This window comes from Gobio gobio (genome assembly GCF_949357685.1).
Source record: "Gobio gobio genome assembly, chromosome: 21".
NCBI classification, from domain to species: domain Eukaryota; kingdom Metazoa; phylum Chordata; class Actinopteri; order Cypriniformes; family Gobionidae; genus Gobio; species Gobio gobio.
This window is the reverse complement of record NC_137117.1, coordinates 26,708,460-26,721,380: the sequence shown is the minus strand read 5'-3', so window position 1 is coordinate 26,721,380 and position 12,921 is coordinate 26,708,460. Positions and strand designations below refer to the sequence as shown.

The window sequence follows — 12,921 nt, the reverse complement described above, 5'->3', positions numbered from 1 at the left end:
ACACTTTCCAAAGCAAAAAATGATTTTTAATGCCCAGACGCGCATATTATGCCTAAACGTGCTTTCTACGTAGCCAGCTCGTTGGGTTTTGAGATACCTGGAGTGTTACTGTGCATTTACAGTAGCAGATACATCAGATTCTGCTTCATCATCAGGCCGGAGATCCATTCTTTACGTTCATATAACCGGCCTGAATGATATTTTAACAATGCCGCTTACTTATAATGAACGTACATGATCCCATGACATCCAACCCTAAATAAAACCATTTTATATTTGTGTCGGAAGTGAATTAATTGACATCGAATGAGCTTGTTAGCCTCCCTCGATTAACCCTAAACAAAGCTAGTTAGCTTGCTAGCCACTGTGAAGAGCTACAAATAAGCGTCCCTTTAAATGAAGAGCTACAAATAAGCGTCCCTTTAAAATGTCAACCAAATAAATCTTCCTCTGTCAGTCAGTGGAAACCACATCAGTCCCATTTACTCCAAGTTTTACTTGTAGTCGGTTCAATTTAATGCATATGGGGGTGTGCCTGCTAACTAGCCAGCTATGACTTAGCAGCTGGTGCTATTAGTTGCAGATGGTTCGCTAATTATGAGTTAGCCTCTTTTGGTTAACGAATAAACGTCGATATTCTGTGTTTTCGTTTGTTGTGAGCTTAGTTGTACATTTCAAAAGCTTATTGCCCATTTCAAAAGCTTATTTTGTTGGTGTATATATGTGTACTGTCATCGAAGTTTCGTTTTCACAGAAATAGTGTTAGGTGTGCGCAAACAAATCACCGTGTGTGTCATTTGATCTGACTACGAGCAACACATGTATGAGCTTTAAAATAAACAGTACACCCAATGAATTTAATTTATGATTTAAAAAAAAAGTTGTCCTTTTGTTTTGTCGGTTTTCATTGATAAAGTGCAACTTAACCAGTCAAAAGTGAAAGTAGCACGATTGAGCTGCCAACCTATACTGGACTAAACCTGTTTATGTTAGTAGTTTAATAATGATTGAGTCAAACTATTGCAGTTTGAATTTAAAAACGAAATTTAGTGTTACGGTCCCATATGTCTGTGTTCATCTGTCTGCATTCAGTGTTTGCTGACATGAGTGTATTTGTTCAAAATAAAGTTAATTCCCAATGGAAATTTTATAAATGTGTGTGTGTATATATATATATATATATATATATATATATATATATATATATATATATATATATATATATATATATATATATATATATATATGTGCATATGCATATATATATATATATATATATATATATATATATATATATATATATATATATATATATATATATATATATATATATATATGCATATGTATATATATATATATGCATATGTATATATATATATATGCATATATGCATATGTATATATATATATATGCATATATGCATATGTATATATATATATATGCATATATGCATATGTATATATATATATATGCATATATGCATATGTATATATATATATATGCATATATGCATATGTATATATATATATATATATATATGCATATATGCATATGTATATATATATATATGCATATGTATATATATATATATGCATATGTATATATATATATATGCATATGTATATATATATATATGCATATGTATATATATATATATATATGCATATGTATATATATATATATATATGCATATGTATATATATATATATGCATATGTATATATATATATATGCATATGTATATATATATATATGCATATGCATATATATATATATATGCATATGCATATATATATATATATATATATATGCATATGCATATATATATATATATATATGCATATGCATATATATATATATATGCATATGCATATATATATATATATATATATGCATATGTATATATATATATATGCATATGTATATATATATATATGCATATGTATATATATATATATATATGCATATGTATATATATATATATATATGCATATGTATATATATATATATATGCATATGTATATATATATATATATGCATATGTATATATATATATATATATATATATGCATATGTATATATATATATATATATATATATGCATATGTATATATATATATATATATATATATATATATATATATATGTATATGTATATATATATATATATATATATATATATATATATATATATATGTATATATATATATATATATATATATATATATATATATATATATATATATATATATATATATATATATATATATATATATATATATATATATATATATATATATATATATATAATGCGCATATATATATATATATATATATATATATATATATATGTATATGCGCATTATATATATATATATATATATATATATATATATATATATATATATATATATATATATATATGCATATATGCATATAATGCGCATATACATATGCATATATATATATACATATACATATACATATATATATACACACACAAGCATATACACATTAAGCATATGCTTAAAGGGGATTTTATTTGTATTGTAGTACAAACCAGTGTCATTGTTTACTAGAACCATTAAAATTTATTTTGTCAAGGAAAATCTGAAATAAAATAATCAGATAATATAAGATGAAAAACAAATTTGAAAAGCTTGAACGAAAATTAGTGCTGCCTTAGCAACTAACTGAAATAAAATCGGTTTAAGTTGAAGTACTAAAGTTATAAACAATAAATGACACCATATTAGAAATTCATACAAAAAATAATAAAAAATGACAAGCTCAAAACAACATTACTAAAACATTAAATTGAAAACTGAAAATATATTAAAAAGCTAATTCAAAATATTAAATGCTATAATATTATATACATAACACTCGTACAAACTGGGCAATTATTCAAAGAGATTTTAGGAATCATTTAACTCATGCACCTTAAACCCTTTTTAATGATGTTTGATATAGTGTATGTTGTTGTTGTTTTACACAAATGAGAACCTTTTGTAATTGCTTTCATGTAAGCATTCAGTCTGTCATATAATGTCATGCATTCATACTAGGACTGGGCGATAAAACGATAACGATATATATCGCGATAGACACGTAATCGATATCAATAAAAAATGTATTCGATAAAACGTTCAATTTTTTTTCTTCGTCGGAAGAAACCAGAGGTTGCGAAGCTAGTTTGGTTGCATGAACAAAGGCACTCGCTCTCTGGTAACCAAGCAACGTAGGGGGTGACACGCTTACAGCCAATCATGTAACTGTATCAAGTTTAGTTGCGCCATATCATTGTCTCGTGTTGGATTCATTCTTCAGTAAACAGAACCGGCGTGGAGTGATACGTGGAAAATGAGTGCCGCAGCGAGCGAGGAAATGGTTGATAAAACAGGAAAACAAGTGTGACCGTAGTCAGACCAATGTCGTCTGCAAAATATGCAAGACCATCGTCCCCACCAAGACCGTAATGCCACAAACTTGTTTTACCAGCCTTGTTTATACTTTCGTCTGGCTCCGCAGTGCGAGCCTCCGCTGACAGCGCGCTCCTCGTTCGTTTGGGGACGTGTTTATACTCAACGTACTCGCCGTTGTGCTATTGTTGAAATCGCCTCCTAAACCCTCAATCACTATTCCCTATTTTAGTCCACAAATACAGCTCACTTGAAGGAGTGAAAGAAAACAAGTGAGTGATTTAGGACTGCCGCTGTGTGTACATCAGCTGTACACTCGTTATTGCGGTGCAAAGTTGAATAGAATGAGTGCACTCAATAACGTCCACTATGGTTTCGAACACCACTACGAATGGCTGTCCCCTCAAATAGCGCCCTATTTAAGGGTATAGGGGGCGATTTCGGATTCAGCCTTTGAAATTACATGGAGAGGTAATGTTACTCTGCATCAGTGCCTTATGACAAAGCATGTAAACGTAACAGTTACAAAGAAATAACGGAGGCACTGCACCTTAATGTTTAGAGATAATTGTTAAGTGTTCATTGTGATTTTAGACTTGTGTTTATATTTGAATTATTTGAGTGTTTTCCATGGTAGTGTTGACATTTCTCCCTTAATAACTGAGGGGATTATAATCAGAGGAAGGTTACGTTTAAAATAAAAATGCTTAAATGTAAAATATTTTTCTCCTGGTCCTTATTTTAAATATAGGTGATTAAAAATATCAGTAATTATCGATATCGACCGATATGAAACTCTTATATCGTGATACAGTTTTCAGCCATATTGCCCAGCCCTAATTCATACTCCAAAGAAATGTTTGAGCTTTGGAATTTGTTTTTCAACTTTTATTTCTAACTAGTTGTTACATGCTTACTATTAGGACCGTTTCATAAGGTTATCTCTGCATCTACAAGAATCATGTAGATTGCTGGATGGAACAGCGTTTTGTGAGTTCTTTAGTTAGTTTAGCTCAGTGTGGCAGCATTCTGATATGTTACGCTAACATTCATAATTCAGTCAATTTTAAATTGGATAATACAGTCCCGCCCTACATTTGATCTCATTACATACCTGGTGTCACTTGGAAATGTCACATTACGAAAGTAAAATGAGTTGCAAACTGCAATTTGCATTGATTGTAACCGTTTTTTCCTCTTCTTTTTTATAGTGAATCTGAGATTCTTCACCACGACAAACAGTATGAGCCGTTCTACTCCTCTTTTGTGGCACTGTCTGCACATTACATCACCACTGTTTGTGGACAAAGTATGTCAAAGTTCAATATTTTGTTCTAAAACTAGAATTTCCTTCATTTCTAGCTGAAATTCACCATATGTTTTAGCTGAATATAGACATACACAGAATTATGGTTCCCATTTCAAATCACTTTTATCTTTTCTTCTTTACTATTATTTTACTAACAGTTTTTCTTTCACATTTTAGTCCCCAGAAATCAGTTGCTGTCAGTAGCTGCAGCATGTAAAGTATTGATTGAATTCTCATTACTGCGTCTGGAGAATCCTGATGAAGCATGTGCAGTCTCTCAGGTCAGAAATGCTCCTTTTGATCAAAACATGGTGTACATCCTGTCTCTTTGAATAAGACGAGCATTTTCTTATAAACTAAACTTCCTTTCTCTTTCCGTTCCATAGAAACATCTGATCCTCTTAATAAAAGGCCTTTGTACTGGCTGCAGTCGACTGGATCGGACAGAGATCATCACCTTTACTGCGATGATGAAGTCGGCCAAACTTCCCCAAACTGTCAAGACACTTTCTGATGGTAAGAGCTGTTTTAAATTGTCATAGTACTGTGGTACCAGATAAATGAGCTGTCTAGTCTTGTAAGGGGCTTTCACACTGAGCATGTTTGCTGTGGTCTGAGTCCAGTCAATTAAAAAAACAACAACACTTGGCTTTACTGTATGTGCGTTGCATAAAGGCGGCTTTCTGCTGCTTGCAAATAACTCAAAACTCCTACAGGTAGTCTCGGGTTGGGTACACCAGTACCAGTTTTTCATGCAAGCCGTACCCCGCTTATAGGTTAACTGACACAGTGAAAGCACCCTAAGGCATATGAAATATTTTGCTTGGTGTAATGACCTGTTTTTCTGAATCTAATCTCTGTGGTTTAGATAAAGACCCACTGTTAAAGGATGAGAATATTCAGCAGCGTTTTGGTGTGTTAAATGATGAGCCTCTTGCTTGTAATTTCAACGCAGCTGTTCAGAAGTAAATAATTTGAGGTGGTGAAGATGTTTCATTTGTAGGATTTTCATGTTTGCTTTGCCTTTTGCCATGTGATTAAAGGACATAATATCTGGTGTAGATTGGCTCAGATCATTTCTACGGGTCTAGTTGAGCTTATTTGGAGGGCAAATCTATAAAAATGTATACACATCCGTTCAAGTTTGGGGTCTGTAATTTTTTTTTTAAATCCTGTTCTTTTATGCTGGATTTATTTAAATAAACAGTAATATTGTCAAATATTATTACAATATTATTAAGTTTTCTATTTTTAATATCATTTAAAATGTAAATTTATTTGTGATTTGATTTATTCCTGAAAGTTTCAGTAGCCATTAAAGGGTTAGTTCACCCAAAAGTGAAAATTAGCCCATGATTTACTCACCCTCAAGTTATGCTAGGTGCTATCTATAAAAAATCCCAATGGGGAAATTCATTACTGCAATTCCACTGTAGTACAGTGTTGCCATATGGCAACGTTGATATTTTTTCAATTTATAGTAAAACTATGTTAGACAAAGTTGATTCGTGAATAAAAATATCTAATTTACTTAGCAATGAAGCTGCAAAAAAATCCCACTTGACAAGCGATGTTTAGAAATTAGGTTAATTGAGCAATTTCTGGAGCACTTCAACGTGCGTCTTCCATGTGAGGGTGACCGTGGGAAAAGGAGTTTTTGAGTGACATTCCAATGTCATATGACTTAAAAACAGCACATATTTGGCTACCTTAATGCCTGCCCTTTTTCAGAATAACAAGGAAATGAGTAGAAATTAATTGTTGCCATATGGCAGCTGATAGGGTTAAAAGGAGCTGAATGAAAATAGGATACTTTTTTTGGTAAATGATCAGTTTAGACAAAATATGTAATAAGCATACACACAAAGGGGCAGAGGATTTGTAGGATTTTAGGATTTGATGGAAGTTCCAATAGTGTGCAATTCTGCTGGGACAAATTCCATGTGGACAGATCCCTACGGTGCTGTGCTGTTGCAGTTTATTCATGTCTCACAATGCTGATGCAGAGCTGGCGGTACCCAGATGTGTCAACTATATTTACCCCCTTTACAGCCTGTCATCTGCTATACATGAGAATTAATGAAGCATAATTTTCTTGCGTGTCTGTTTTCCTGCTCACTTTCTTTATTGTGGCTAATTATAAGCTCTCTTGTGAGTTTGAATTAGTTTAGTTCAAGTCAGAAGGGAGCTGTTCTGTTTAGTAATTGCATTCTTTAATATTACATATTAGTACTGCATTCTTTTAGCATGTTCATTTAAAGGGGTGATGAACTGAGCCTGGTTGTGGTAGAAAACAGTCCCTGCATAAGCTTCCTTCGGATTATAATATTAGGAATGAGTGGTTAAACTTTATTGTTAATGAAGTTCCAGCTCATGTGGGGAAGACATTGCACGTATGTTCATTTCGTTTGTAAATAAGAGACTGGATTTGCAGACAGGATGATATTACATGAATGCATGAAGCTAATCACTAATGTGAATAACATTTTTTTTATATGTGATAGTATTGCATTGTTACAGATCAAATTAAATGTTACATTGTGTACATGTCTAACTAAACATAACTTACCACTGTCACAGGGCAGCCCAACATCCCGGGCCTATGTGGTTTCCAGACGGGCTACCAATACATATCATCATAAATAGTGAAATATCATTCCTTTCTTGATTCACTCTCTTGACTTGATGTTTGAAGAATTCCAATACAATCGCGGAAGTTTTGATCATGCTGTCTGCAACGTTGGCGTATATCCATGATGGGGCGGGGCCAAGTAATATAAAATAACATTCATATTAATTGTGGGTGGATGAGAGAAATCATTGTGTTTGTTCCGGTGTTCCAGTTGCCGTTTGTCACACACTTTCAAAACAATGCCTCACGTGTACTCATATGTGAGCCGAAGCTCATTTAAATATGCAAAGCTTATCCAATCCTAGCCGTGGGCGTTTACTTCCAAGTCTTCAGTGCGGCACGCCCATCAAAACCGACCGTGCCTTTAGAGAGCCTCAAAACCATGGCAGAAAATAGCCTATTACTTATTAATTATGATGTTTTTGAATGTAAAAACCATGCGTACGTCACAAGTAAACCTCAGACAACAGTATACATTTTTAAAAAAAAGCCAGTTCATGACACCTTTAATACCATTATAATTTTTTTTTTTAATGAACATTCATTTATATGGAATTTTCCTACTGCAACATTGTCCATTTTAGGGTTTTTCTCAGGAAATATTTTTATATGATTGTTTACAAATAATTTGATTAATTAAACAATGCATCATGGAAGTACATTTCTTTTCAATTGATTGACTGCCCTACAAATTAATAATTTATTTAGAATTTGTCCATAAAATAACATCCCTTGTCCATTGCAAAGCATTGTCTTATCTGAGTGTATTAACCTTTTTTCCTTGTGTGACTGCTAGAATGGTAGAAAGGAAGCTTTGTTTTCTTTGAGATCATCTTTTTGCAGATAGAGATGAGATTCTGTCTGCTGATATTCTGCAATCATTTTTGGTGCTCTTGTTTTCCAGTGGAGGACCAGAAGGAGCTTCCTTCCCCTGTTAACCCCGAACTCAGACATAAAGAAGTCCAAATGAACTTTTTCAATCAGCTGACGTCAGTGTTTAACCCTGACATTACCGGGCTGGCCTCTCCATCTGTTCACATGCAGGTTAGTTAATAAGATCTTTCAATTGAGTTCACAATAGCTAAATGTTTACATGGACGCCTTTTGTTTGTTTGATAAATCTATATATATATATATATATATATATATATATATATATATATATATATATATATATATATATGCTTGAAATCGGAATTGATCTTTTGTAAGGCACAAACTGCATGAATATAGAGTTTCTGCTGTTGCCGCCTATTAACCATCCTCCTATGGTTTCTTATCTTTGTTTAAAAGCAGACTTAATATTTATCTATTTAAGGGAGACAATGAGCACATGAAGCATTGTGCCATGCTGATTATATTTATCAAGCAGTAAAAACGCCCCTTCCTGCACCGAAAACAAGGTGTCTGTGGATGAGTCATAAGCAAGGACTGGTGGGACAATGTTGTCCTGCACCACTTCACAGACAATGAGTGGAAGGAGATTTTTAGAATGACACGACAGTCATTTATGACACTATATTCAACAACAACAACAGCTTGTTCCGTGCGTCATACCTCATTACGCCAATTCTACATCATTGCACATGGGCAGAAAAATCCGGCTTCAGTATTCAATCCAATCAAGTGTTACACATCCTATCGAATTGGGGTTTTTTTTTGTGTGTGTTTTTTTACTGTACTACTAGTCCCATTACAAATGGATTATTAGGGTCCATGTAAACAGTAACACGGATAATGATGTGAAGTGATCACTCCTGGGATTACTGCTGTTTTGTTATGAGTAAACAAAGAGGTTTAAGGACAACTGTAATGTTATGTATTTACAGGGTGAGAATGAGTGTGATGACCAGACAGCAACAGATCAGGCAATGCAGGCCAAAATGAAGAATGCCTTCATCTCTCAAAATGTGTCCAGTTTACAAGAATTAGGTGAGCTCAAAACCTTTTCAACACAAATACCACATGATCAAATCATACCAAGTACCAGATTCAAGCATTCCATGGACGAGAATCCATTTTTCAAGAACTGAGAATCCAAGAACTGCATTGAGACCACTTTCTAAGGCTGCACAATGTATCTCAACCATTTTTAAACCATAGTACAGCATGAATAATGCTATTGAGAATTTGTAAAGACTGCAATTAAATTAAATAAATGTGCCCTACGGGTTTATTATATATATGCCCATGTTTAATTATTTAAATACGTGTAGGTTGCATGTGTCTCAGAGCAGCTCTGTTCACAGTAAATGCTGCTCCACATGAACTGCTATCATTTACATGCGTGGAGCGCATCTCAAACTCCATCTCAACCCTATACGCACACCTTGGCAATAGAATCGCCATTGGCTAGTACATTTTTTTAGTTTACTCGCCAGACTGATATACTTTATATATATATTTATATATATATATATATATATATATATATATATATATATATATATATATATATATATATATATATATATATATATATATATATATATATATATATATATATATATATATATATATATATATATATATATAAATTCCACAAATTTTAACAATATCTTTGTTAAATGGCAAAGCTTTTTAAATATCTGAACCTACACTCTTAACATCAGTCAATCAAGCATTAGACTATATTATGATAATCAAGCACTATTTAATGATAGAACTTTAGTAATTAGAACTAAAACTTGGTAACCATGTATGAATGCATATGTCATTTAACTGAACTTAGGACTGGTGGTGGTGCTTAAGATATTGTTGGTCATTCAGTCTTTCTGTAAAAAATAGATAATTGTAATTATATTATTAAAAGATAATAATACAAATTCTACTACTAATAACGATCTACAAAGCAAAGGATTGTTGAGCTGCTTTGGTTCATGAATATTATCACATTGTCAGCATTCACTCAAACTGATTTGATGAAATCAAAACAGGGACAATAACAGATGAGCGCCAGCCAGATTGCCTTTTGCGCATTAGTTCCGCCCACTACCAGAGAAACCGGCATATCTTCTGCTTGTTCTTAAAAGCTAAATAATTCTAAATGAACTCTGGTATTTTGACAGGAAAATGCAACAAAAAATATTGTTTACATGTAGCGCGTCGATTTTTCGTGGTATGTAAGACTCTGTCTTTGAATGTGATAAACACGCTCTCAGCAATGCAAGTGCGAGTTGTGCGCCTTCACACTAGAGTTTACGGTACGTCAAATACAAGTACGCTCGTATCCATTGAGATGATTTAAAATCGTACAGATCGCTTGACGAGAGCGAAACTCTCAAGTGTTCCGCAAGTGAAAATATATCTATGCCAAATGTATACTTAGCATCTAACACACACAGGCGAGTAAAATCTAAGAATTTATTAGCCAACGGCTAATGATAGATATTATTTAGTTGCCCAGAGGGAAGATTTAGTCGCATGTGCAAGTAAGTGATTTACTCACATTGTAGAGGGTTGCATCTCTGCATATGCGTTCATCTATTAAGTAAACAATTAAATGTCGTTCGGCCAACATCAAAACAACGGTTCGATCTGCTGTAAAGTGTAACACTAGGTCGTTGGCGCCCTCTGCTGGCATTTGTTATAATATATAATGTACACAAGATGATTAGCCTGGATGCCAGCCGAACTTAGCCCCACCCACAACATTTTTACTCGGGCAGTTCGGTCTGGACTTGCTCAATAGAGAAGTAATTATGCCCGAACAGAAGCTGTTCGGACCAATGAAATTGTCAGGGCGGGCTTTAGACGATGATGGACAGATGATCAACAGTAACGCAATCATCCACGTCATGAAAAGCCGCTTGGGTTGAATTTGTTCTAATCCTAACGGAGAACTTGTTCATATATGCATTCACCTTTACTATTTCTCTCAGAAATGATGATCGTGTTGGTAAGTACTCTGTGTATCCTTAAATTCTTTTTTTACAACACCGGCAAAGTTAGTTTACACTCATCTTTTTCTTCTAACGTTAGTCCAGCGTGCGTGCAGACAGGGTTGCCAAGTGTTTACAACAAAACCCGCCCAATTGCTTACGTTCCTCAAAACTAGCCAAAAACAAGCCCAATAGCTTTCCAAGGGGGTTCTCCGGGAAAAAAGGCATTTGGGGGGTAAAATATGTGTTATTTTGGAAGGACTGCCTGCTAAAATTCGCATTCCTGGGTCTGTATATCACATAATTGCGGTCGCTTCAACCCGTGGACTTGGCAACAGTGCAGTTGAGTTCTGTTGACATTTGACAACTAACGCGTCGCTCGGTCGCTCCGTTGCTCCGATTGGTTGTAGGTCTATCCAATTGAGGTCTTTCCTGGTTCGGTTGAAACACGCCCCATAATCACAGCCCAACGGAGCAGAATCAGACTCATATTCTGACTAGAATTGAGTATGACGACGTCAGGCTACAAGATGATTGTTTATATTATGTGTTTTAGATGTTGTTCTATAAAACCATATGATTAATTGCTTTAGATTTTTTCTTTAACCAAAAATTATTGCCTCAATATATTACCACTCAAAAAAATCTGATTACGCGATTAATCGTCAAAACAATCGATCGATTACCAAAATAGTTAGTGACAGCATTATTTAAAATACAAAGTTAGCAGTCCACAGACATAAATTAAATACATATACACATAAATTGCATATAAATTAAAAAAGAATCTACTGCTGAAATGTTTGGTGACATTAATATTATTTTGAAAGAAATTAATACTTTAATTCAGCAACAACGCATTAAATTGATCAAAAGGAACAGTAAAGATATTTAAAATGTTACGCAAGGTTTCACTTTTTTTACTTTTTCAAATGTATCATGATTTTCTCAAAAATATTAAGCAGCACAACTTTTTTCAACATTGAAAAAAATTAATATTTATTGAGCACCAAATCAGCATATCAGAATGATTTCTGAATGATCATGTGACACTGAAGACTGTATTAATGATGCTGATAATTCAGCTTTGCATCACAGGAATAAATTACATTTTATACATATACTAAAGAAGCATAAGACTTCTTTCAAAAACATGAACAGTAACTTTTGAATATAGAAATTTGAGGCTATGTAACCAATCCTAAAATTTTTGTGGTTACATTGTCAATGTTTAGTTTTTTGCTGTTTTCTTTTATGCATATGAACTAAAATTGTAAACTGTGTCATCAACATTACAGAAGTTGGATGTCACACATTTGAGTTGCTCAAAGCTGTTAATATTGTAAATGGATCAGAAATGAGAAATAAAACATTGATAAATCAAAACAATGCCTGTTGAAATTAAGTTGAACTCATTTTGTTCCACAGTTTAAGTCCTTATTCTCATCTCATGCATTACAGGGGGTTCAGAGAAGTTGCTGCGTGTGTGCCTCAACCTTCCCTACTTCTTACGGTATATCAACCGCTTCCAGGATGCGGTATCCGCCAACTCTTTCTTCATCATGCCGGCCACTGTGGCAGACGCTACCGCTGTCCGCAACGGGTAAACCAAAGACACCCTCAGCTCACTGCTGTTTGTTGAATCTGTTGAGAGTGAGTACACTGACTTCCATCCCCA

The 12,921-nt window shown here is 33.5% G+C and overlaps 1 protein-coding gene across 17 annotated transcripts in view; it reads left to right on the top strand.

Annotated features, from left to right (window-relative positions):
* Nucleotides 1-12,921, top strand: part of ubr4 (ubiquitin protein ligase E3 component n-recognin 4) — a 58,910-nt gene that overhangs the window by 330 nt on the left and 45,659 nt on the right. For all 17 annotated transcript variants that reach the window (XM_079803055.1, XM_079803053.1, XM_079803056.1 and 14 more), the window contains exons 2-7: nt 4,633-4,730; nt 4,908-5,011; nt 5,117-5,246; nt 8,267-8,406; nt 9,192-9,294; nt 12,705-12,846. In XM_079803055.1, coding sequence (XP_079659181.1) covers nt 4,633-4,730; nt 4,908-5,011; nt 5,117-5,246; nt 8,267-8,406; nt 9,192-9,294; nt 12,705-12,846 — 717 coding nt within the window. The remainder of the gene's footprint in view (nt 1-4,632; nt 4,731-4,907; nt 5,012-5,116; nt 5,247-8,266; nt 8,407-9,191; nt 9,295-12,704; nt 12,847-12,921) is intronic.